The sequence below is a fragment of the Capricornis sumatraensis genome, chromosome 1 (genome assembly GCF_032405125.1).
Source record: "Capricornis sumatraensis isolate serow.1 chromosome 1, serow.2, whole genome shotgun sequence".
Classification (NCBI taxonomy): domain Eukaryota; kingdom Metazoa; phylum Chordata; class Mammalia; order Artiodactyla; family Bovidae; genus Capricornis; species Capricornis sumatraensis.
The window spans coordinates 76,436,183-76,459,794 of NC_091069.1; the positions used below are offsets into that span (position 1 = coordinate 76,436,183).

General features: G+C 37.5%; 1 protein-coding gene across 1 annotated transcript in view; it reads left to right on the plus strand.

Moving 5' to 3' along the window:
- Positions 1–23,612, plus strand: part of FBXO11 (F-box protein 11) — a 110,374-nt gene that overhangs the window by 58,192 nt on the left and 28,570 nt on the right. Inside the window, exons 2-4 of the mRNA XM_068988267.1 lie at positions 21,484–21,611; positions 21,745–21,829; positions 22,248–22,392. Coding sequence (XP_068844368.1) covers positions 21,504–21,611; positions 21,745–21,829; positions 22,248–22,392 — 338 coding nt within the window. The 5' untranslated portion in view covers positions 21,484–21,503. The remainder of the gene's footprint in view (positions 1–21,483; positions 21,612–21,744; positions 21,830–22,247; positions 22,393–23,612) is intronic.

The window sequence follows — 23,612 nt, forward strand, 5'->3', positions numbered from 1 at the left end:
GCGGAAGATGGGAGTCCTAACTACTGGACCACCAGGGAATTCCCCAGAAATAACATCTTATTTTATATTTATGTTCTCTAATTGTCTCATGTGATATGGTTGTACTCTGGTACATAGAGATATATACACACTGTTTTGTTCATTAATTGCCACTTTTGTCTTTTCTCTCCAAACAAATGGCATGTTCTTTGTTGACTGGGATGATTTGTGTACTAATTTTATAATCTTCAGGTAAGAATTCTACCTTTATATTAGGTATGAAGACTAGGAAATAATTTAATTAAGAGAATTGTGTGCTGAATAAAGATAGATGTATCCTGAGCAGTGAACTTTGAGTCAAGTGGATAAATTTCTTTGCATAAATAGCGTAAGGTTTATTTTGGCTGCCTAAAGCTTATCCTACTTCATCTTTATCAAACATTGCCTGTTGATTTCTGCTGTGGTAGTTTACTTACAGCATTCCCTCTACCCACCTCATCCCAGTATAACTTTAAACAGCATACTTAAAATTAAATTTTGGAGCTTCCCATGTGGCACAGTGGTAGAGACTCTGTGCCTGCCAATTCAGGAGATGCAAGAGATGCCGTTTCCATCTCTGGGTCCAGAAGATCCCTTAGAGAAGGAAATGGCAACCTGCTCTGGTACTCTTGCCTGTAAAATCCCGTGGACAGAGGAACCTGGTGGGCTACAGTCCATGGGGTTGCAAAGAGTCAAACGTGAGTGAGCACTCATGCCTAAAGCTTAATCTTATTTTCCTCACTATGGACAATAGAGAGTCTGTAGACGCTCTTGTAAGATGAGAATGTTCATGGCTGTCCATTTTCATTATCAAGGTTGGTAACATTTACCACTTTGTTAATAGAGCATTATTGATTTGTATGTAGGTTGATTCTAAAAGTTGAAAAATAACTATAGTGTTTATCTTATTATACTTATAGGAATATCTTCTCTGTTTAGCCAAGTACATGGTAGATTCTGTTTCTTTTTCTACTACCTGATATATTCTTACTCTGCTCAAAAGAAATCATTCCTAACTTCTGATGGATTCTTTTTGGTATTTCACCTGTTGGCTTTATCATGTCCTCAAGTTTTTCTAAGCTACCTATTATCTAACCTATTAATTTCCAGGAAATTTCTTACCTGCAGCTTTTTGGAGCCCTGGTTCAATGTATACCAAATTTCTTTGAGCCTCCTTCACCCCTTTTACCTTAGAATATCTTCCCGTTGTTGCTTTTCTGTGATGATTTCATTAACTACTGCATCTTAAGTCTTACCCCTTTTGGGTTTACTCTCTACTTTCGTTGAAATGTGTTCTCAAGTAATTTTCTATTATAGGCGAAAATTTGTAAGTCTGTGTATGTCTGAAAATTTCTTTACTCTGCTTTCACCCTTATTTGGTATTTTGACGAGACTTCCTTTTATTTATCTGCAGTGAATGCCATTGTTTTCAGATCTACATATCACTGTTGTCCTTTGTTTTGTACTTGCATTTTCAGAATTCAAAACTTCTCTGAGATTTTGAAAGAAGTTGACAGCTCCCTCTTCTGTTGTAGCCTCTAACGTGCTTTACTGGGCAGCATCCTCTACTTTGCTTCACTACTCAATATCCCTTTATATTTTTGTCTTCAAGAAACCCACTGAAATCTTGTGTATTGATGAGTTCATCGATTCTCTTTGTTGTAAGGATTTGTATCTTTTTATTTCCTTACTATTAATACTAAGGAGTTTAGAGATAAAATTAATCAACCTATACTGTCATTTTCCGCTCTGTTTTTGTTAAAGTTTGGAATTGAAATAGTAATATATACTTAGAATATAATGTTATACTGTAACTTGAATTCTTATTATTGTAATGTTTGTTAGATTCCTAACAATTACATGACAGTTATTTTGCTGTCAGAAAGTGATTCCTGATTTTGCGTTGTGTTTTATAGCTAATAGTAGTATGTATACGTGTGACTTTCCAGTGGATAATGGCAAAAACATTAGTAGAGAAGAGTGACTGAGCCATACGTTTTGAGGCTTTTTTGTTCCTTCCTGTTCTAACTACCACCACTCTAATCCAGGGTTTTCTGATTTGTTGACATTATTGATGGAGCCTTTTTATTGTGCCCTATTGCTGCCTAAATGACCTCTTAACAAAAGGTGTAATAAACGCTACAATGCTAATTGAAAACTTTCCGTGATTTCTTAAGAGAAAAAAGACCAAAGTCTTTACCTTGGAGTTTTGTTTGGTCCCAGTAATTCTCATGTCATCCCTTGCCTAGCAGCAGCAGCATCCCTCGGAATTTGTTAGCAATTTAAATTCTCACTCTCTCTCCCCTTTGTCTGATTCGGAAACACTGGGGGTAGAGCTCAGCAAGGTGCTTTAACACCACCACAAGATTCGGTCTGGTCTAGTCCATCCCTTTCATTTGCAGGCAGAAAATTTAGGCAAAGAGAAAGAGGTAAATGGGCTTGTCCTAACTCAAACAACTAGGTAGGATTTTCTTTCTAGTACTGTATACATGATTTGACTTTTTATGAGTTGCTATCAGAAAGCAATCCATCCATGATGGGAAAGCTTTATATAGAATGTGAGACTTGACAGAACCTTATACTATAACCTTATGTAAGTAGAAAGAAAAGAGATGATATTATAAGCAAGAAGACCACAGTGAATAAAGGCGTGAAGATATAAACATACTTTTGACCCTTAAACAGGTTTGAACTGCATGTGTCCACTTATCCATGGGTTTTTTTGGTTTTTTTTTCGATAGTAAATGCTGCAGTTCTCCACAATCTGTAGTTGGTTGAATCTATGGATCAGGAACTGCCAATGTGGAGGGCCAACTGTAAGTTATAGGTGGGTTTTCAAATACAAGGAGGATCAGTGCCCCTAATCTCATATGTTCCAGGGTCAACTGGAACATCTCAGGGTCATTCTGAGAACAGTCGGCAAGTTGGACTAATAATTAATAGGCCTCCTTTACATGAATATAGAGAATAATGTATGTAAAATAATGATCACAGTGCCTGGCATATTGATAAAGCATTAGCTGCACCTTCTTGTTGTTCGGCTAATGTTGGTTGTCTTGTTGATTTTGTTTTTGTTAGGAAGGCAGCATGGAACAGAAGATAAGACTGGGTGGCTGAATCAAATCCCAGCCATGCACTTACTGGCTGTTTGACTTCTAGAAAGTTACTCTCTAAAACTCAGTTTCTACATTTCTAAAATGAGAATAATACTATCAGCCTTACAGGGTGGTTATAATGATGCAATGAGATACTGTTTCTTGATTGCAGGCCTGCTTCATAATGAGTTCAGTTCAGTCGCTCAGTTGTGTCCAACTCTTTGTGACCCCATGGACTGCAGCACGCCAGGCTTCCCTGTCCATCACCAACTCCTGGAGCTTACTCAAACTCATGTCCATTGAGTCGGTAATGCCATCCAACCATCTCATCCTCTGTCGTCCCCTTCTCTTCCTGCCTTCAATCTTTCCCAGCATCAGGGTCTTTCCCAGTGAGTCAGTTCCTCGCATCAGGTAGCCAAAGTATTGGAGTTTCAGCTTCAGCATCAGTCCTTCCAGTGAATATTCAGGACTGATTTCCTTTAGGATGGACTGTTTTGATCTCCTTGCAGTCCAAAGGACTCTAAAGAATCTTCACCAACATCACAGTTCAAAAGCATCGATTCCTCGGTGCTCAGCTTTCTTTATAGTCCAGCTCTCATCCATACATGACTCCTGGAAGAACCTTAGCTTTGACTAGATGGAACTTTGTTGACAAATTAAGGTCTCTGCTTTTTAATATGCTGTCTAGGTTGGTCATAGCTTTTCTTCCAAGGAGAAAGCATCTTTTAATTTCATGGCTGCAGTCACCATCTGCAGTAATTATGGAGCCCAAGAAAATAAAGCCTCTCAGTATTTCCATTGTTTCCCCATCTATTTCCCATGAAATGATGGGCCCAGATGCCATGATCTTAGTTTCCTGAATGTTGAGTTTTAAGCCAGCTTTTTCACTCTCCTCTTTCACTTTGATCAAGAGGCTCTTCAGTTCCTCTTCACTTTCTGCCATAAGAGTGGTGTCATTGGCGTATCTGAGGTTATTGATATTTCTCCCGGCGGTCTTGATTCCAGCTTGTGCTTCATCCAGCCTAATTATTTAACTGATAATAACTACTAATAATAACTTACTATTATTACTTACTAGTTTGATAAGTCATCTTATTTGACTCTAAATGACAAAACTATGTCAAAAATATTTTTCATGAAAAGGTAAATTTTTGTCATGACTGAAGCAGTTTACAAATATGGCCAAGAGAAAAAGGAAACTGGTTAAATAAATTTAACAAGGGGCTGATTACATAAATTATGGAACAGTTTTATTCTGCGGGCACTAGAAAGCATGTTTCAGAAAGAAATTTTGTAACTTTTTCTTTTGTGTTTTTCTGTATTCACATTTTCTAAGTGAACTTTTTAAAAATTAAGATATAGTTGATATACAGTGTTATATAAGTTTCAGGTATACAGTGTAGTGTTCCACAATTTTTAAAGGTTATATTCCATTTATAGTTATTATAAAATATTGGCTATATTCCCTGAGTTGTACTGTGTATTCTTATAGCTTATTTTGTACATAGTAATTTGTACCTCTTAAACCCCTAGCCTTACTTGCCTCTCCACTAGCAACTACTAGTTTGTTCTCTATATCCCTGTTTTTCTTTTTATTATATTCAATAGTTTAATTTTTAGCTTCCACACATGTGATATCACATAGTATTTTTCTTTCTGACTCATTTCACTTAGCATAATACCCTCCAAGTCCATCCATGTTGTTACAGGGCAAAAGTTCATTCTGTGTGTGTGTGTGTGTGTGTGTGTGTGTGTGTGTACCATATATTCTCTTTGCTTTTTTAAGATTGATTAGTTGATGAATGTGCCCTGTTTTTGTTACTGTGCACGGGCTTTCTCTTGATGCAGCAAGTGGGGGCTCCTTTTAGCTGTGGTGTGCGACCTTCTCATTGCAGAGCAGGAACACTAGATTTATGAGGCTCAGTAGTTGCAGTTTGCAGGCTTAGTTGCTCCATAGCATGTGGGATCTTTCTCAACCAGGGATCAAACCATGTCCACTGCATTGGCAGGTGGATTCTTAACCATCAGACCACCAGAGAAGTCCCTACCATATCTTCTTTTTCCATTTATATGTTGATTGACACTTAAGTTGCTTCCATATCTTGGCAATTGTAAACATTTTTATAATTGGGAAAAAAATGAATGTTACACATACTTTAAATTTATGACAGGATCATTAGAATAATATTATACCCTCCTAAAATGAAATGGCATTATTCATTTTTGTCAGTGGTCAGTCCTTGGTGTTTGTGGATTTCACCTTGTATTTTCTGCTGGTCATAAACTATTCTAAACAGTCATCATGAGAATTATTTTGTGATAAGAATTATTTCTACATTTCAGAGGGTTTTTTGAACATTGAATCAGATAATATAATAAAGGCCTTTAGCTAGAATTTGAAATGCATTTTGAGCACACCTTGCTAGCTTTTGGCATCTCATTTCAATTATGATAATAACTAACGTTGAAATGTTATCTCTCCCAAGGACTGTATTGAGAATTAATCTTCACAAAAATTTTATGAGGTAGTCACCATTATCATCTCCATTTTATGATGCACTGAAAATCAGACAGGTTAAGGAACTTGTCCAAGATTGCACAGCTACTAAGCCAGTATTCTAACAAAGAAGCTAGACAGTCTTTCCAGAGTCTGTTCCTTAAATGTTATACTATATCATCAAATATGTGAAATATCAAAATGTTATTGACATAATACAGAAAGATCTAAGTTGCTCATTATGAAAATAGGTCTGAGGTATATGTTGTGATTTTATAAAGTGTTAACTTGATTCTTTGAATAAAGTAAGACATGAAAAACTATTATTATTTTTTAATTCTTTACATTTCCAGGAGTATATGTTCCATTTCATGGTACTCTTATATAGTAATATACTCCTAGTGATGAGTATATATTCAGTGGTATTTAGCATAACTAAGTTGTATTTAGATAGCACAGTGGTTACTAGTATTGGGCTCTGGAGCTAGACTGAATTCACATTCTGCCTCTGCTACTTAATACTTTGTGGCCTTGGTCAAGATGTTTAACCACTGTGTGCCTAGTTTTCTCATTTTTAAAATAGGAATATGTTCTTCATGGAGTTGATAAAGGATTCAATGAGTTAATTCATATATAAAACACTTGAAATAGTGTCTGCACATGGAAATTTTCAGTGTTAGATACACCAGTTTGTACTATTATTATTCCATTTACTATCATCATTGTCATCTGTATAGATTATATGATAAGCTTTTTTGAGAAATCCACGTTACTTTTTGTGAAAATAAAGAACATTGTACTTGGAGTCCACTAAGCTAAAAATTATTTTGCTACTACTTATTGGCCTTCAAACCTCAAACACTTCATGGAACCCTTATTGGGCCTCAGATGCCCACTAGTGATACCTTTCCTGTTAGCTGATCTTTGATCTGTAAAACATTTGCTTAAAATCATGCAGTCTCAGGATTGTGGTTTAACTATAGAACTGAAAGAGAACTGATGATACTCAGTCTCATCCATTTTCTTTCTTTCAATTTAAAGTAGTTTGCTGTATGAATTTATAGCAAAGATTAAGTATTTAGTGCTTATGAGACTGTAATCTTCTGGTGTCATATCTTTTTTCCTTTTCATACTGTTCATGGGGTTCTTGCAGCAAGAATACTGGAGTGGTTTGCCATTCTCTCCTCCAGTGGACCGTGTTTTTTCTGAACTCTTTTCTATGACCCGTCCATCTTGGGTGGCCCTGCACATCATGGGTCATAGCTTCATTGAGTTACACAAGCTCCTTCTCCATGACAAGGTTGTGATCCATAAAGGGATCACTCTAATGGCAGAAAATGAAGAGGAACTAAAGAGCCTCTTGATGAAGGTGGAAGAGGAGAGTGAAAAAGCTGGCTTAAAACTCAACATTCAAAAAACTATAATTATGGCATCTTGATCCCATCACATCATGGCAAGGGGCAGGGGTGGAAACAGTGACAGATTTTATTTTCTTGGGCTCTAAAATCACCGCAGACAGTGACTACAGCCATGAAATTAAAAAACATTTGCCCCTTGGAAGGAAAGCTGTGACAAACTTAGCATATTAAAAAGCAGAGACATCCCTTTGCCAACAAGATCCATATAGTCAAAGCTATGGTTTTTCCATTAGTCATGTACAGATGTGAGAGTTGGGCCATAAAGAAGCCTGAGTGCCAAAGAATTGATGCGTTCAAATTGTGGTGCTGGAGAAAACACTTGAGAGTCCCTTGGACAGCAAAGAGATCAAACCAGTCAATCCTAAAGGAAATCAACCCTAACTAATCATTAGAAGGACTGATGCTGAAGCTCCAATACTTCAGCCACCTGATGCAAAGAGCCAACTCACTGGAAAAAGGACTTGATACTTGGAAAGATTGAAGACAAAAGAAGAGGGCAGCAGAGCATGAGACGGTTGGGTGGCATCACCGACTCAATGGACATGAATCTGACCAAATTCTGAGAGATAGTTGAAGGACAGGGGAGCCTGGCGTGCTGTAGTCCATGGAGTTGTGAAGAGTTGGACATGACTGAATGACAACAGACAAGAATTTAATAGCCTTATTCTCATTTTGGGACTTCCCTGGTGGCTCAGACAGTAAAGCATCTGTCTACAATGTGAGAGACTTGGGTTCTGTCACTGGGTTGGGAAGATCCCCTGGAGAAGGAAATGGCAATCCACTCCAGTACCATTGCCTGGAAAATCCTCTTCCTGGTCTTCACACTAGTCCTTTTCTATAAAACTAAACTAATAAAAGGCATTTCTAAAATTGTCACATTTCCTGTAAAAGTGAAGCTAAGGACAGGATAAATTGTTTCCTTCTAAGCTGGGTGTGTATAGTGTGTCCTGTTTATCCTTTTCTAATACCTCATGTGTACTTTTAGTATGGCTCTTACTGTAGTGCTTCAGTTACTTGTTTATATGTCTAGCCTGCCTACTATATCAGTTCCCTTAATGGCAGATTTTTATATTCATCGTGACTGGCAAATAGATGAAAATTAGCAATTTTTAATTAGTGACTTATATGAATCTTAGGTTAGCCTAGAATTAGGTTTGTCTTACTGATTTGGAACCATGATCATTCTGGTCTTGAATTAATGGTGCACTTGATACTCTAGTCATATCAGCTCCTACTTTGGATGTAATGCTACTTTTGAACCATGTAGTTTTCCTTGAACTTTAAAAATACTTAAAATTCATGAATGTTAAAAATAGTTTTTCTTGTTTGGTAAAATAGAAAAGAATGATTGTGTTTTGTAAATTTTGTCGCTTTAGGAAATACTGAAAATGCAAAACTGGAGGTAAAATACAAGAATAGAAGAAGGAATTCCAAATGTTCCAATTGTGGGTGAGGCTATTCTATACTACTAGTTTCCCTGCAAGCAAAGGGAGAAAATGCCTCAGGAGAACAAAATGTGATTTGTAACGGGAAAGAATGAAAAGAAAGCTGAGCTATTCCCAAAGATCATTAATCGTTGAATTAGTTGTCAGTTGGCTTTCTTTCATTTTTTTATCAAGCTAGAGTTACAAATTCTTATCAGTTCTGGGACCCACAGGTTTTTTTTTTTTTTAATACAGTAATGAAAGAAAAGTTATGACCAACCTAGACAGCATATTAAAAAACAGAGACATTACTTTGCCAACAAAGGTCCGTCTCAAAGCTTTGGTTTTTCCAGTGGTCATGTATGGATTTGAGTGCTGGATTATAAAGAAAGCTGAGTGCCGAAGAACTGATGCTTTTGAACCGTGGTGTTGTAGAAGACTCCGGAGAGTCCCCTGGCAGCAAGGAGATCCACCAGTCCATCCTAAAGGAAATCAGTCCTGAGTATTCTTTGGAAGGACTGATGGTGAAGCTGAGAAACTCCAATACTTTGGGCACCTGATGCAAAGAACTGACTCATTTGAAAAGACCCTGATGCTGGGAAAGATTGAAGGTGGGAGGAGAAAGGGACAACAGAGGATGAGATGGTCCAACTCAATGGACATGAGTATGAGTGAACTCCAGGAGTTAGTGATGGACAGGGGAAGCCTGGTGTATTGCAGTTCATGGGGTTGCAAAGAGTCGGACACGACTGAGCAACTGAACTGAACTGAATGATTAGTTTGACATAGATAACTATCCACCTACATGGTTAATGCTCAAGAGTTGGATGACATATCTGCCATGAAAATTAGTGTTGTACCATATATAAATAATGACAGCTAATGTACATTTTTGGCTCTATACTCCTACTGTAGTGTGTTTTCAGAGTGACAGAATTCCCTGATTGTTTATCTCCAACCCAAATCACTCACTGGAGCCTGAAATCAATATATTTAGCTTTGTTGAGAGTCTCCACTTGATTGTGTTACGAGTACTTCAAAACCCAAAACTGAACTCATCGCCCACCCTGATCCCTGTCTCACCCACAAAGGTTTCTTCCTTATTAGTACATAGCACCACCATCCATTGGATTTCCCAAATCATTACGATTCATGGCACCAACCTCTTCTCCATCCCACCTATATCCATTCAGTCACCAAATTTTATGAATTTATTTTGTGACTATATCCCAAATGTATTCAGTTCTTTCATATTTATTACCATAGTTCAAGCTATGTTCATCTCTCCATTGTATTACTCCGTTGTAGCTTCCTAACTGGCCACTTACCACTAGTGCTATCCATTTCTAAGTGTCTATACATTCAGGTAATTTCCCTAAAACACAAATCAGAACATCTTAGTGTTCTATTTAAAACCTTTTTAGTAGCTATCCTTGGCCTTCCAGATAAAATCTAAATAAAGTGTTTGTGGCACCCTTCACAATCTGGCACCTGCTATGTGATACTGCAATATGGAGCAACTTGCAATTCCTTGAGACACCTGGAGGTGAGCACCTTCAGTCTTCACACACACTTCTTTCTGATTAACTAACTCCCAGTAGTTACCATTTCACCTTAGACTTTCTTCAAGGAACCTTCAACTAATATCCCAACAACATGCTCTTAACATCATCTAAGATTGAATTAGATGCTCTTGTGTGTTCCCGTAGTATGTTTGTGCTCAGACCCTTTAAGTTTTGTCCAACTCTGTGACCCCAGTCTGTAGCCCACGAGGGTCAGATTCTGTCTGTGGGATTCTAGGCAAGAATACTAGAGTAGGGTGCCATTTCCTTCTCCATATTTTCACAGTACCTTCTGCTTATTCCTATTACAGCATGTGACGTACTGTACTATTATTGCCTGCTTGGTTATTTATGTCTCTTCTAAGCCGTTGGAGGGCAAGTACAAGATTCTGTTTGGTTGCTCTGTTTTACCAGTACCTCACACAGTGCATGGCACATTCATTCATTTACTCTCCAAATACTTGTTGAACACACTTTATGTAAGATGGCATACAATGAAGTGGTTTAAATTTCTTCTGATGAAATGAAGAAGTGAAGTGAAGTCGCTCAGTTGTGTCCGACTCTGCGACCCCATGGACTGTAGCCCACCAGGCTCCTCTATCCGTAGAATTCTCCAGGCAAGAGTACTGGAGTGAGTTGCCATTTCTTCCTCCAGGGGATATTCCCGACCCAGGGGTTGAACCCGGGTCTCCTGCATTGCAGTCAGACACTTTACCATCTGAGCCACCAGGGAAGCCTGATGAAATGAAGGCTTGTTCAGATTTTCAGTAGTTCTTTATAGTATCAAAGATATGGTCAAATATATTTTCTTTGACCAGTCTTACATAATCCCTGTAGTTCATATTGTGAAAATTCAGCAGAATAATATTCATGTATGTTCATAAATAATACCTGAATATATTAATGAAAGCATTGAACAGTATTCTTAATACTTAGATTTTTTTAGAGTTTGTAACTATAAGATACATATCTGATTATTGCAAGTCACACTTTTAAAAAGCAGTTTTTTGTAACTTTGCTTCTGGACTGTCTCCCTTAAAATAGTTAAGTAAATTTTTCAAGTAAAATATTTAAGTTAAAATGCACTTAAGATAAATTTCTGTCTTGATTTTAGTTTTTTCATGGATTTTTTTTTTTTCAGTAGTTGGAAAAAAGCTGTGGTAGTTCCCAACTGTGTTAGAAACAGTTGTCAAGTGTGGTTCTTTATACTGTGAGACTGGGAGCTGTTTCTAAACACACAGTTACTAGCACAAGTTTCCAATATATGATCTGTGGCTATGGGTAAGTAACATGGAACTTAGATAATATTTGTGGGGAAAAAACTTTTGGAAATTAAATTCCACATAAACTACCTTTTAACTTTACATTAGCCTTTAAACCTAAGGTGTATAGACTTTAACCTAGAGCCAGTCAATAGTGTCATTTTCTGTACATCTTTGAGATAGTTAAAAGGTATGTAAAAATTAAGATCTTTTGCTTAAGGTATGTAGACTTAAGTCTCATTCTTTTGTGGAAGTGAATCTTAGTATAAATTTTCAATGCTATTTTTTTTAATCCTATTTAATAGCAAAGATTTCAAAAGTTTTTTTTAAAGAATCATACTTACCCTACAGAAGCCTTTATCCCTATGGATCCTATTAATAGTGAGGACTCTAGTATATTTGTATATAATTTGTAGTAAAAATCTAAAAATTATAATTTTTACATTATGTGTATGTGTGTAAGAGGACTGGTAAGAATTTAATAAAAGGGTATGTATGTGTGAATGCTATCCAATTAAGATAACTACTAGCCACGTTGTAGCTATTGAGCACTTAAAGTATGGCTTATCTGAACTTGAGGCATACTGTATTAAAAATATAAACCTTAGTATGAAAAAAGAGCTTGTGTTTCTATTGGGTATCTTCTGGTCAAGAACATTTTTTTCTAACTGAAAATTAAATTTTCTGTTAGTTATGGTTGAAATTAAACATTTTTGGTATTATTTTTTATTAGTCTTAGATTATAATTTGACATCTGAATATGGTATTCCAATATTAGTTATAAAAGTGAAAGCTATAAAGTTAAAAAATTTTTAACAAAATATTATTTTGAGGTCTTGTTTTTGGATTTTGTTGTTAGAACAATATCATAACTAGTCTTTCATGATTTCTTGGTTCTTCAATTGGACAGTTTGGCAGCTACCATGGATCACTTTAGTCACTGTATAATTTATTGTTTGCTTCATATGTGCAAATCTATTGTAATTTCAGGAGGGAACAAAAAATAAATGTATATGCTTGTAATTAGTTCACAGAGTTGGAGGTAGGAAGAAGAGAAGCAGTTCTTATCTGGGTTTTTATTTTCTGTCAAGTAGTATGTAAGGTCATCTTAGTACACCACTGGTGGTGGGTTCTTGGAAAAACTCTTGAATAAATTGAATTGAGTTCTCAATGGATGAAAATCAGCATTTCTTGCGTAGTTATTGGGCACCAAGCTGAACATGGAGGAAAATATTAAAATAATATTATTATAATACTAATATAATATAATTATAACATAATATTATATAATTATACTATATTATAATAATATTATAATTACTATTAAAATATTATATATAAAATAGCCATGTCCTCAGAGCTTAAATTTTGTTAGGAAAATAAGTATACCAAGAAAGCAAATAACAAATAAGGCAGCTGTGATACGGTAGAGTATATGGTGTATATACAGTACTATAAGAGTTCAAAAGATGAAGAGAACACTAATCACTAAAGATTATTTCATGTGTGTATGTTTTGGGTTTTGTGTCTTTTAAGTTTTCTCCTTTTGTTTCTTATTTATATTAGAAACAGTGGTAATTTACTTTGAGAGCAGTATAGAAAATAGCACAGATTCTTGATCTCAGCACAAGTAAGAGTTTAATACGATTGTTTTAGAGCTGAGCTTTGAGTGCTTTAGAACAGGATGGTGTTTTGAATAGGAAGTTGAGGTTATTATGGCATTATGTGATTCAAATCATGTAGCTTTATGTATTTATTTGGTGTGAACCTCAAACTGCACTGGAATTAACCAGCACTGTCTCTTCCCTGTTAATTACTTCTGCATTCCTTACTTCAGTTCAGTCTCTTAGTAGTGTTTGCCTCTTTGAGACCCCATCGACTGCAGCATGCCAGGCTTTCCTGTCCATCACCAACTCCTTGAGCTTACTCAAAATCATGTCCATCGAGTCGGTGATGCGGTCCAACCATCTCATCCTCTGTCGTCCCCTTCTCCTCCCACCTTCAGTCTTTCACAGCATCAGGGTCTTTTCCAACGAGTCAGCTCTTCACATCAGGTGACCAAAGTATTGGAGTTTCAGCTTCACCATCAGTCCTTCCAGAGGATATTCAGGACTGATTTCCTTTCAGATAGACTAGTTGGATCTCCTTGCTGTCCAGGGGACTCTCAAGAGTCTTCTCCAATACCACAGTTCAAAACCATCAATTCTTCGGCACTCAGGTTTCTTCATAGTCCAACTTTCACATCCATACATGACTCCTGGGAAAACCATAGTTTTGACTAGATGGACCTTTGTTGGCTTTGTCTCTGCTTTTTAATGCGCTGTCTAGGTTGATCATAGCTTTCCTTCCAAGGAGCAAGCGTCTTTTAATATCATGGCTGCAGTCACCATCTGCAGTGATTTTGGAGCCCCCCAAAATAAAGTCTGTCATTGTTCCCACTGTTTCCCCATCTATTTGCCATGAAGTGATGGGACTGGATGCCTGGATGCCATGATGTTAGTTTTCTGAATGTTGAGTTTTAAGCCAACTTTTTCACTCTCCTCTTTCACTTTCATCAAGAGGCTCATTAGTTCTTCTTTGCTTCTGCTATAAGAGTGGTGTCATTAAGTGTCTGTCATATGTGGTGGTCTGCATATCTGAGGTTATTGATATTTCTCCCGGCAATCTTGGTTCCAGCTTGTGCTTCATCTAGTCCAGCATTTCTCGTGATGTACTCTGCACATAAGTTAAATAAGCAGTTGCTACTGCTGCTAAGTCCCATCAGTCGTGTCCGACTCTGTGCGACCCCATAGACAGCAGCCCACCAGGCTCCACCGTCCCTGGGATTCTCCAGGCAAGAACACTGGAATGGGTTGCCATTTCCTTCTCCAATGCATGGAAGTGAGAAGGGAAACTGAAGTCGCTCAGTTGTGTCTGACTCTTCGCAACCCCATGGACTGCAGCCCACCAGGCTCCTCCATCCATGGGATTTTCCAGGCAAGAGCACTGGAGTGGGGTGCCATTGCCTAAATAAGCAAGGCGACAATATACAGCCTTGACGTACTCCTTTTCCTGTTTGGAACCAGTCTGTTGTTCCATGTGCAGTTCTAACTGATGCTTCTTGACCTGCATACAGATTTCTTAGGAGGCAGGCCAGGTGGTCTGGTATTCCCATCTCTTTAAGAATTTTCCAGCTTGTTGTGATCCACACAGTCAAAGGCTTTGGTGTAGTCATTAAAGCAGAAGTAGGTGTTTTTCTGGAACTCTCCTGCTTTTCCGATGATCCAACAGATGCTGGCAATATGATCTCTGCCTTTGGTCCTCTGCCTTTTCTAAATCCAGCTTGAACATCTGGAAGTTCACAGTTCATGTACTATTGAAGCCTGACTTGGAGAATTTTGAACATTACTAGCGTGTGAGATGAGTGCAATTGTGTGGTAGTTTGAACATTCTGTGGCATAGCCTTTCTTTGGGATTGGAATGAAAATTGACTTTTCCAGTCCTGTGGCCACTGCTGAGTTTTCCAGATTTGCTGGCATATTGAATGCAGCACTTTCACAGCATCATCTTTTAGGATTTGAAATAGCTCTACTGGAATTCCATCACCTCCACTAGCTTTGTTTGTAGTGATGCTTCCTAAGGCCCACTTGACTTCACATTCCAGGATGTCTGGCTGTAGGTGAGCGATCACACCATCAGGGTTATCTGGGTCATGAAGATCTTTTTTGTATAGTTCTTCTGTGTATTCTTGCCACCTCTTCTTAATAATATCTTCTGCTTCTGTTAGGTCCATACCGTTTCTGTCCTTTGTTGTGTCCATCTTTGCATGAAATATTCCTTTGGTATCTTGAACAGATCTCTAGTCTTTCCCACTCTGTTGTTTTCCTGTATTTCTTTGCACTGATCACTGGCTTTCTTATCTCTCCTTGCTATTTTTTTTGGAATTCTGCATTCAAATGAGTGTATCTTTCCTGTTCTCCTTACTTATCAGTCCTTAATATTTGCTGTGTTAATGGTGAGAAGGAAAGATGATTCCAGGCTGGTGTCTGGGTGGGTATCTGTAATAATAAGATCTATAGACTTGATGGACATGAGTTTGAGTAAGCTCTGGAAGCCTGGTGTGCTGCAGTCCGTGGGGTCTCAAAGAGTTTGACATGACTGAGCGACTGAACTGAACTGAGAAGATTTTAAACAGGAGTGGGATTTAGAGAGATGGTAGTATAGGATGAAAAGTTTGGGCATGTCTTTGCGAGTGTTGTAGAAACTGACTACTAGCTGCATCATAAACCAAGATGATAGAAGTATCCCCTGCACGTGCATACACACTGCAAACATAATGGAAATGTAACACAGAACAATAACACAACTATAAATGCATAGCTAAACTCTGAGGAAGGGAAGAAGGAAATTCCCAGGTGCCAGGTATGAGAGAAATCAAATCAAAACCTTCAGTGGAAAAACAAACAAAAAAACCTTACGTGGGAACTAGTGCTGCTATATAAAATAGTACAGGGCCCTTTTGGTCCTGGGTATGAGGGGCTTCCCAGGCAGCTCAGTGGCTCCACCTGCCAGTGCAGGAGCTGCAAGAGACATAGGTTTGATTCCTGGGGTGGGAAGATCCCCTGAAGGAGGAAATGACAACCCACTCCATTGTTCTTGCCATGAACAGAGGGGCCTGGCAGGCTACAGTCCATGGAGTCGGACATGACTGAGCAGCTGGACACACACATAGGTCTGGGTGAAATTTTAGTGCACATATGGAGAATGGAGTTTGGGCCTATTTAAAATAGAACTAGGTCTGATATACAGGCATGCAGCCTTGAACCTGAATTATGTGTGTGTGTTCAGTTGTGTCTGACTCCTACAACCTCATGGAGATAGCCAGGCAAGAATACTGAAGTGGGTTGCCGTTTCTTACTCCCAAGGAATCTTCTGACCCACGGATAGAAACCATTGTCTCCTACATTGGCAGGTGGATTCTTTACCACTGAGCCACCTGGGAAGCCCCTGGAATTGGAAAGGATTTCCCTAACTGCAGTGTTGCTGGGGTCTTTGGTGGGGGGGCAGCATTTAAGTGCTCAGTGATGGAACAATCTAAACAAGAAATAAATATGTATGAAATAATTAAAAGGATTAAAACAAGGAAGTGAAGTATGAAGTAACAGCCAATATGAAAAACAAGCAGTAAGTCTTGAAAAAGAAAATTAAAATCAATGTTGAGAAATTAAAAATATAATCTTGGAATTTGGCTTTAGTTGGGTTATATAGAATATTAAACATATTCTTGCTTGGCTGAAAAGGAAAAGAAGTATATACCAATAAATGGTTAAGAACTAAATCTAAATGTAATGGTGCAAAAGTTAAAAGCTGAAATTCAGGATTGGCAAAATGCTAGACTGATATAGAATAAAACAGAAAGTTCCTAGGAAAGTACTATCAGGCAAAAACAGATTTTAAAGGCAAAAGTGCTATTAAGGATAACGAGAGCCATTGCATAATGGTGGAAAGGAATAATTCACCAGGAAGAAATAATAATCTTGAAGCTTTATGTCTAAATAATACTATCTCAAAGTGTATAAAGCAAAATTTTATGTACTAAAAATGGACTACTTGTAGATAGTGGGGAATTTTAGCACATTTCCTCAGAAGCAGGCGGACAGATCACACCACTGCTACACCACCTCCTCCCCAGAAAAGTGAAGGCAGAGAATATATGGCCACTGCAGTCAACAAGCTTGGTGTTTTAGGTGTGTTTAACCTTTAGATAGAATGTAGATGTTCCTTTCAACCACACTTGAAACATAGAAATTAACTACATTAACTACAATGGAATGACTTCACAAATACCCAGGCATGTTAACACTGGCTGTATTTTCTGACTACAGTGTAAGTACATGGAAACCTTATTAGGTTTTCCAAATTTTATTTGAAGGTGTTTTTAATAGAATAATATTTAAATAAAATAATAGCTAAAACATTTATTGAACACTTAATGTAAGCTAGGCATATTACTGAATGTTTTGCATATGTTATTTAAATACTTTTCCACAGCCCTATGAATTATAAGATACTGTTACCATCCTTAGTAGTGAGAATATTTAGGTTTAAAAATGTTTATAGGTCTTGAGCTTCCCCAGCAGGGGCTGTGGGTTTGATCCCTAGTCAGATCCCACATGCTGTGTGGGTGGAGCCAAGAAATTAATTAATTTTAAAAGTTTAATATCTGCCCAAGATCTGCAGGTGGGAAGAGAAACCTCTCCTTTTAAATACACTGCACAGCCTTCCCACCTTTTAAAAATATCTTTTTGAGTAAAATACAGCCAGATAGAGAAGTTCACATTAAACAACTACATAGTTTATTGAATTATTGTTAAGGTTGGTATTGTAATACCAATAGATCAGGAAGTAGACCTTTACCAGCCACTGCAGAAGCCTTTTATGTGCCCCATTCTGACCATAACCTCTTTCCTTCCATAGAAAGCATTTTTGTAATAATCATTTTCTAGCTGCTTTTCTTTATAATTTTAGTACTGGAATATACGTTCTTAAACAGTATGCTTTAGTTTTGCTTATTTTCTCCCATTTTTCCCCCCATGGAGTTTATTTGTTGAAAAAACTGGTATAGTTTGATCTTGTAGAGTTTCTGAGAGGTTTGTTCAAGTTGAGATTTGATGGTTTTGGCAGATTTTGTAGATGGTGGTGTGTTCTTTCATCAGGAGATATATAAATGTCTGGTAGTATTTCTTTTTGTGATATTAGAACTATTGATACTCAATGGTTAATTCTATTAACTCTTTAGAGATAACAGATTTTATTTTTCCGATTTGATTATTTCTTCATTTATTGCTGGAATGTTTCCTGTAAAGAAGCTTCCCTTCACCTAACAGCTGGTTACCTGGTGGTTCAGTTTATATAAAAAAGAGAAAGAGCTAGTGTTATTTCCAGTTGTATACCAGTTTTTAAAATGAGGAGTTGCTTTTCACTGGCATCTTTCAAAGCAACCCCACTCCCCACTTTTTTAAGTTTATTTTTTTATTTTATTTGGAGGCTGATACAAGATTGTGGTTTTGCCCTTTTTTGTGTCATAAATTCACAAGATTTAAATATATTTCTTTCAGTTCATTTCAGTTATTCTTACTGATGCTCAAATTGTCCCATCCTCGGCCAGTGGGAGCATCTTCAAGTTGATTCTCTTCCATCAGGGAGTTTATATTGTAGTAAATATATGTATATATAAGCATATGTATGTGTGCATGCTCTGTTGCTCAGTCGTGTCCAACTCTTTCTGACCCTATGGACTGTAGCCCATCGGGCTCCTCCGTCTGTAGAATTTTCTAGGCAAGAATACTGGAGCAAGTTGCTATTTCCTCCTCAGGGGAGATCCTCCCAACCCAGGGATTGAACCATGCCTCTTGCGTTGGCAGGCAGATTCTTGACCACTGCATCACCTGGGAAGCCCCAATCATATGTATATGTATTACCTTAAAACACACACATATACTAAACACATTGTTCTGTATATTTGGAGTTTTACTCTTGATGAACATTTTGATTGTTACCCAGCAGTATTATAAAAAGTACTGCAATGAATATCTTGGTTCTTAACTGCTTTGCCCATGTGTGCAGAATCAATTCCCAGAATGGAATTGTTAAGTAATAATAGCTACTGCCAAATTGCTTTCCTCAAATTAAGAATTTTTTTGTCTCATATTATCCTTTGATATATAGTACTAGTATACAGTCAAACTTTCTGATCTTTGATAACCTGCTACATAAAAAAAAAAATCTCATTGTAGTTTCTATTAGTGTTTCATTTGTATTTCCTAAATTCTGAATTGTCTGTATCCTTGGTCCAACTTTCTGTTGAATTGTTAGTCTTTTCCATGTTGATTTGTAGTACTCAGATATAATTTAAAAATTACCCTTTTGTGACACATATTAACAAATGTGTGTGTTAGTGTCTCAGTCATGTCCAACTCTTTGCTATCCCATGAACTGTAGCCCATCAGGCTTCCCTGTCCCTGGAATTCTTCAGGCAAGAATACTGGAGTGGGTTGTTTTTCCTAATTGTGTTGTTTCTTTTAACTGTCTCTATGGTTTTCATTTCCTAAGCAGAATTTTTAAATGTAAACATATTACTCAAATGTATTAGTTCATTTTTTAAACAATCTAAACTTAGGAAAGAGTTTAGAACAGTACAAAGAAGTTGCCCTCCCCCCACCCTGAACCCTTCAAGAATAAGTTTCCAGCTTTGTCCTGTCACCTCCTAATACTTTAGTGTGTATTTCCTAACAACAAGGGTATTCACCTAGATAATCATGCTATACCTATGAAAATCAGAAAGTTAGTACTGATGCATTATTGTCTTTAGATCTCCATTCAGGTTTCACTAATTGAATGAAGTATTTCACTCTTGTCCTAAAAACAAACCTTTAAACAAAAGGATCTAGTTCAGAACCACAGGTTACAATGAGTTTACATATCTTTTCAATGTCCTTCCATCTGCAACAGTTCCTTAGGGTTTTCCTTGACTTTCAACTTTGATAATTTGAAGATTATTCAAAACAAATTAGAATAAATTTGGATTTCTCCCAGTGATTCCTCATAATCCTGATATTCCCAATAGATTAAGGTTACGTATCTTTGTCAGGAATATCATAGAAGTGATTCTGTGTTCTTTCTTACTCCCAGGTGACACACAGTTTCAGTATGTCTTATGAATGATGTTTACTTTGGTCACTTGATTAAGACAGTGTTTGATTGGCATTTCTACTATAGAGTTATGATTTTTCCCTTTCTACTTAATCAGTATTTGTGTGCGGGGGGAGGGATACTTTAAACATCTCATTCCTATCCAACTCCGTTTATTCCTTTATTTATAGTAGAATGAATTTACAGGTTGTCCATTCAGTAGGTTATAACCCCTTTACTGTCGTGAGTTTTGATACTTCAGCATAGTTTTACTAGCTAGTGGGTGATCATTCGGGCTGATCTCAGTATTCTTTTTTTTTATTCCTTTGGCTGTCATGTGGGCTTTTTCTAGTTGCGGCATGCAGGCCTCTCTAGTTTCAGTACATGGGCTTAGTTAGCCCCCAAGGCATGTGGGATCTTAGTTCTCTGACCAGGGGAATCTGTGTCCCTTGCATTGAAAAGTGGATTCGCGACCACTGAACCACCAGGGAAGTCCATTCAGTGTTCTTTTGACATGTCCTCATCATTCAGTTTCTTGTTTCTGCCACAAGATGCTTCAGGCTCACCTTGTATTTCCCTCAACCTACAATCAGCCATTTCTCCAAGGAGCCCTTATCCCTTTTATAAAGAAGTAAGAAAGTATTCAGAAGCAAATATCCAAATACTGGTCGTGTTCATTGCTTTTGGAGTGGCACTGCTTCCAGGCTTTGTTACACACGTGTATAATCCACACGTTTCCAAACATTTATACATATGTTTATACGTGCTTACCTATTTCTATATCTATCTTTTAAAAACTATGAATTCACATTGAAAATTCCAGTCCAACAGTGTAAGATGTACTCTTTCTATTTATATTTTAACTCTTCTCAGAAGCCTGGCTTCCATCTACTTAATTATTTGGTCAGTCCCTTGATGTTACCAAGCTTCAGCTCCACCTCTCCCTCTCCTGTGCGATGGCCTTTCCTGTCACCCTTCCCACACACAAACCTCCTTCTTCTTACCCCTCTTGAGCTCCAGCACTATGTGCCAGACCACCCTCTGCATGGATGCCCTTTTTATCCCACTTGGTATCTATACTGAATCTATGCTATCCTACTTGGTATTTATAACCTTTACTGAACTGTCTGTCTCCATTGACACACTTCTCACCCTACGTGTACTCTAACCATGCAGTACTCGTACTCACTCAGCAAGTGAAAATCCTCCTCACATTTTTTTAAAATGCCTTCCAGTTTCTGTGTCATACCTTTAAAGAACTTTCCCACTTTCACATTATAAAAAATAGTTTTGTTTTCTTTTCATGATTTTATTTATTTATTTTATTGTAGGTAAACATTGTGAAATTTATTTTGAGCTAAGAAATGAAATAGAAATCCAACACTTCTCAAATGGTTATCCAGATGACTGGAATTTTGTATAAAAACTGTATTGCCCCCCCCAAAAATATATATTACAAAGTCTTTTATAAGTTTACTGAATCCATAGGGCTTTTTTTTTTAAATGGGTGTCATTTTCATATTTTTGTTTATAACAGATGATGATGTACCTGCAGATATGGTTGCAGAAGAATCCGGTCCTGGTGCACAAAATAGTCCATACCAACTTCGTAGGAAAACTCTTTTGCCAAAAAGAACAGCGTGTCCTACAAAGAGCAGTATGGAGGTAGGTTAAATGTCTGTTTTTGTGTGTATAATGAAAGAATTGTTAGGAAACAAACAGGACTGTCATCATTTTTTAGAAGTAATGATTATGGGTAAAAATATATGCTTAACTAGTTTTCATTTTGTTTTTGAAGGGTGCTTCAACTTCAACTACAGAAAACTTTTTTGGTCATCGTGCAAAACGTGCAAGAGTTTCTGGAAAATCACAAGATCTATCAGGTATTTCCTTTGAGAATGTTAAGGAATAGGGTCAAATAGTTCTTTTAAATTTTGTTTGATAACAGAAAGTTAAAAGTAAATGTTTATTTACACATTTGAGATTGAGAAAGCAATAATTACAGAATAAACCTGAGAACCCTGACCTTCTCCATCTTTGAGTGTAATTGTTGTATAAAAATCTTTTTTGTATATTTATTGTAACCAATTACTGAAATGGTACATACTAGCTAAAAGAAAGAATACTGTCAAGAGAAAAGAAAAGAAATATGTGTCATCTCTGAAAGCACATGCTTATAAAATAATAGTCATCAAAAAATAAAAGCTCTTCATTTAACAAAATGAAAATTGTGCTCTTGAAATAATGAGAAAGTCTTTGGTAGCATGACAGATTATGTTCTGTTTGTTAATCTTTTTATAGCAGCACCTGCTGAACAGTATCTTCAGGAGAAACTGCCAGATGAAGTGGTTCTAAAAATCTTCTCGTATTTGCTGGAACAGGATCTTTGTAGAGCAGCTTGTGTGTGTAAACGCTTCAGTGAACTTGCTAATGATCCAATTTTATGGTAACTGAAAATTTATTTCTTAGTATCTTGAGATATATTACTTACTGCCCTAAATGCTAAAGGATGGTAGGAAGGCTGGAGTGTGAGTTGATGGTTACAGTTAAATAGAAGAAAATTAGAATATTTATAAATTCCAGTTCAGTCACTCAGTCGAGTCCAGCCCTGTGACCCTATGGACTGCAGCACTTCAGGCTTCCCTGTCCATCACCAACTCTTGGAGCCTACTCAAATTCATGTCCATTGCGTCAGTGATGCCATCCAACCATCTCATCCTCTGTCATCCCCTTCTTCTCTCGCCTTCAGTCTTTCCCAGCATCAGGCTCTTTTCCAGTAAATCTGTTCTTCCCATCAGGTAGCCAAAGTATTGGAGTTTCAGCTTCAGCATCAGTCCTTGCAGTGAATATTCAGGACTGATTTCCTTTAGGGTGGACTGGTTGGGCCTCCTTGCAGTTCAAGGGACTCCCAAGAGGCTTCTCCAACACCACAGTTCAAAAACATCAATTCTCGGCACTTGGCTTTCTTTATAGCCCAACTCTCACATCCATACGTGACTACTGGAAAAACCATAGCTTTGACTAAATGGACCTTTGTTGGTAAAATAATGTCTCTGCTTTTTAATATGCTGTCTAGATTGGTCACAGCTTTTTTCCGAAGAAGCAAGCATCTTTTAATTTCATGGCTGCAGTCTCCATCGGCAGTGGTTTTCAGTTCAGTTTAGCCGCTCAGTTGTGTCCGACTCTTTGCGACTCCATGAACGGCAGCACACCAGGCCTCCCTGTCCAACACCAACTCCCTGAGCCTATCCAAACTCCTGTCCATTGAGTCAGTGATGCCACCCAGCCATCTCATCCTCTGTCGTCCCCTTCTCTTCCTGCCCTCAATCTTTCCCAGCGTCGGGGTCTTTTCAAATGAGTCAGCTCTTCCCTTCAGGTGGCCAAAGTATGTCGGTCCTTCCATTGAACACCCAGGACTGATCTCCTTTAGGATGGTCTGGTTGGATCTCCTTGCAGTCCAAGGGACTCTCAAGAGTCTTCTCCAACACCACAGTTCAAAAGCATCAATTCTTCAGTGCTCAGCTTTCTTTATAGTCCAACTCTCATATCCATACATGACTACTGGAAAAACCAGAGCCTTGACTAGACAGACTTTTGTTGGCAAAGTAATGTCTCTGCTTTTTAATATGCTGTCTAGGTTGGTCATAACTTTCCTTCCAAGGAGTA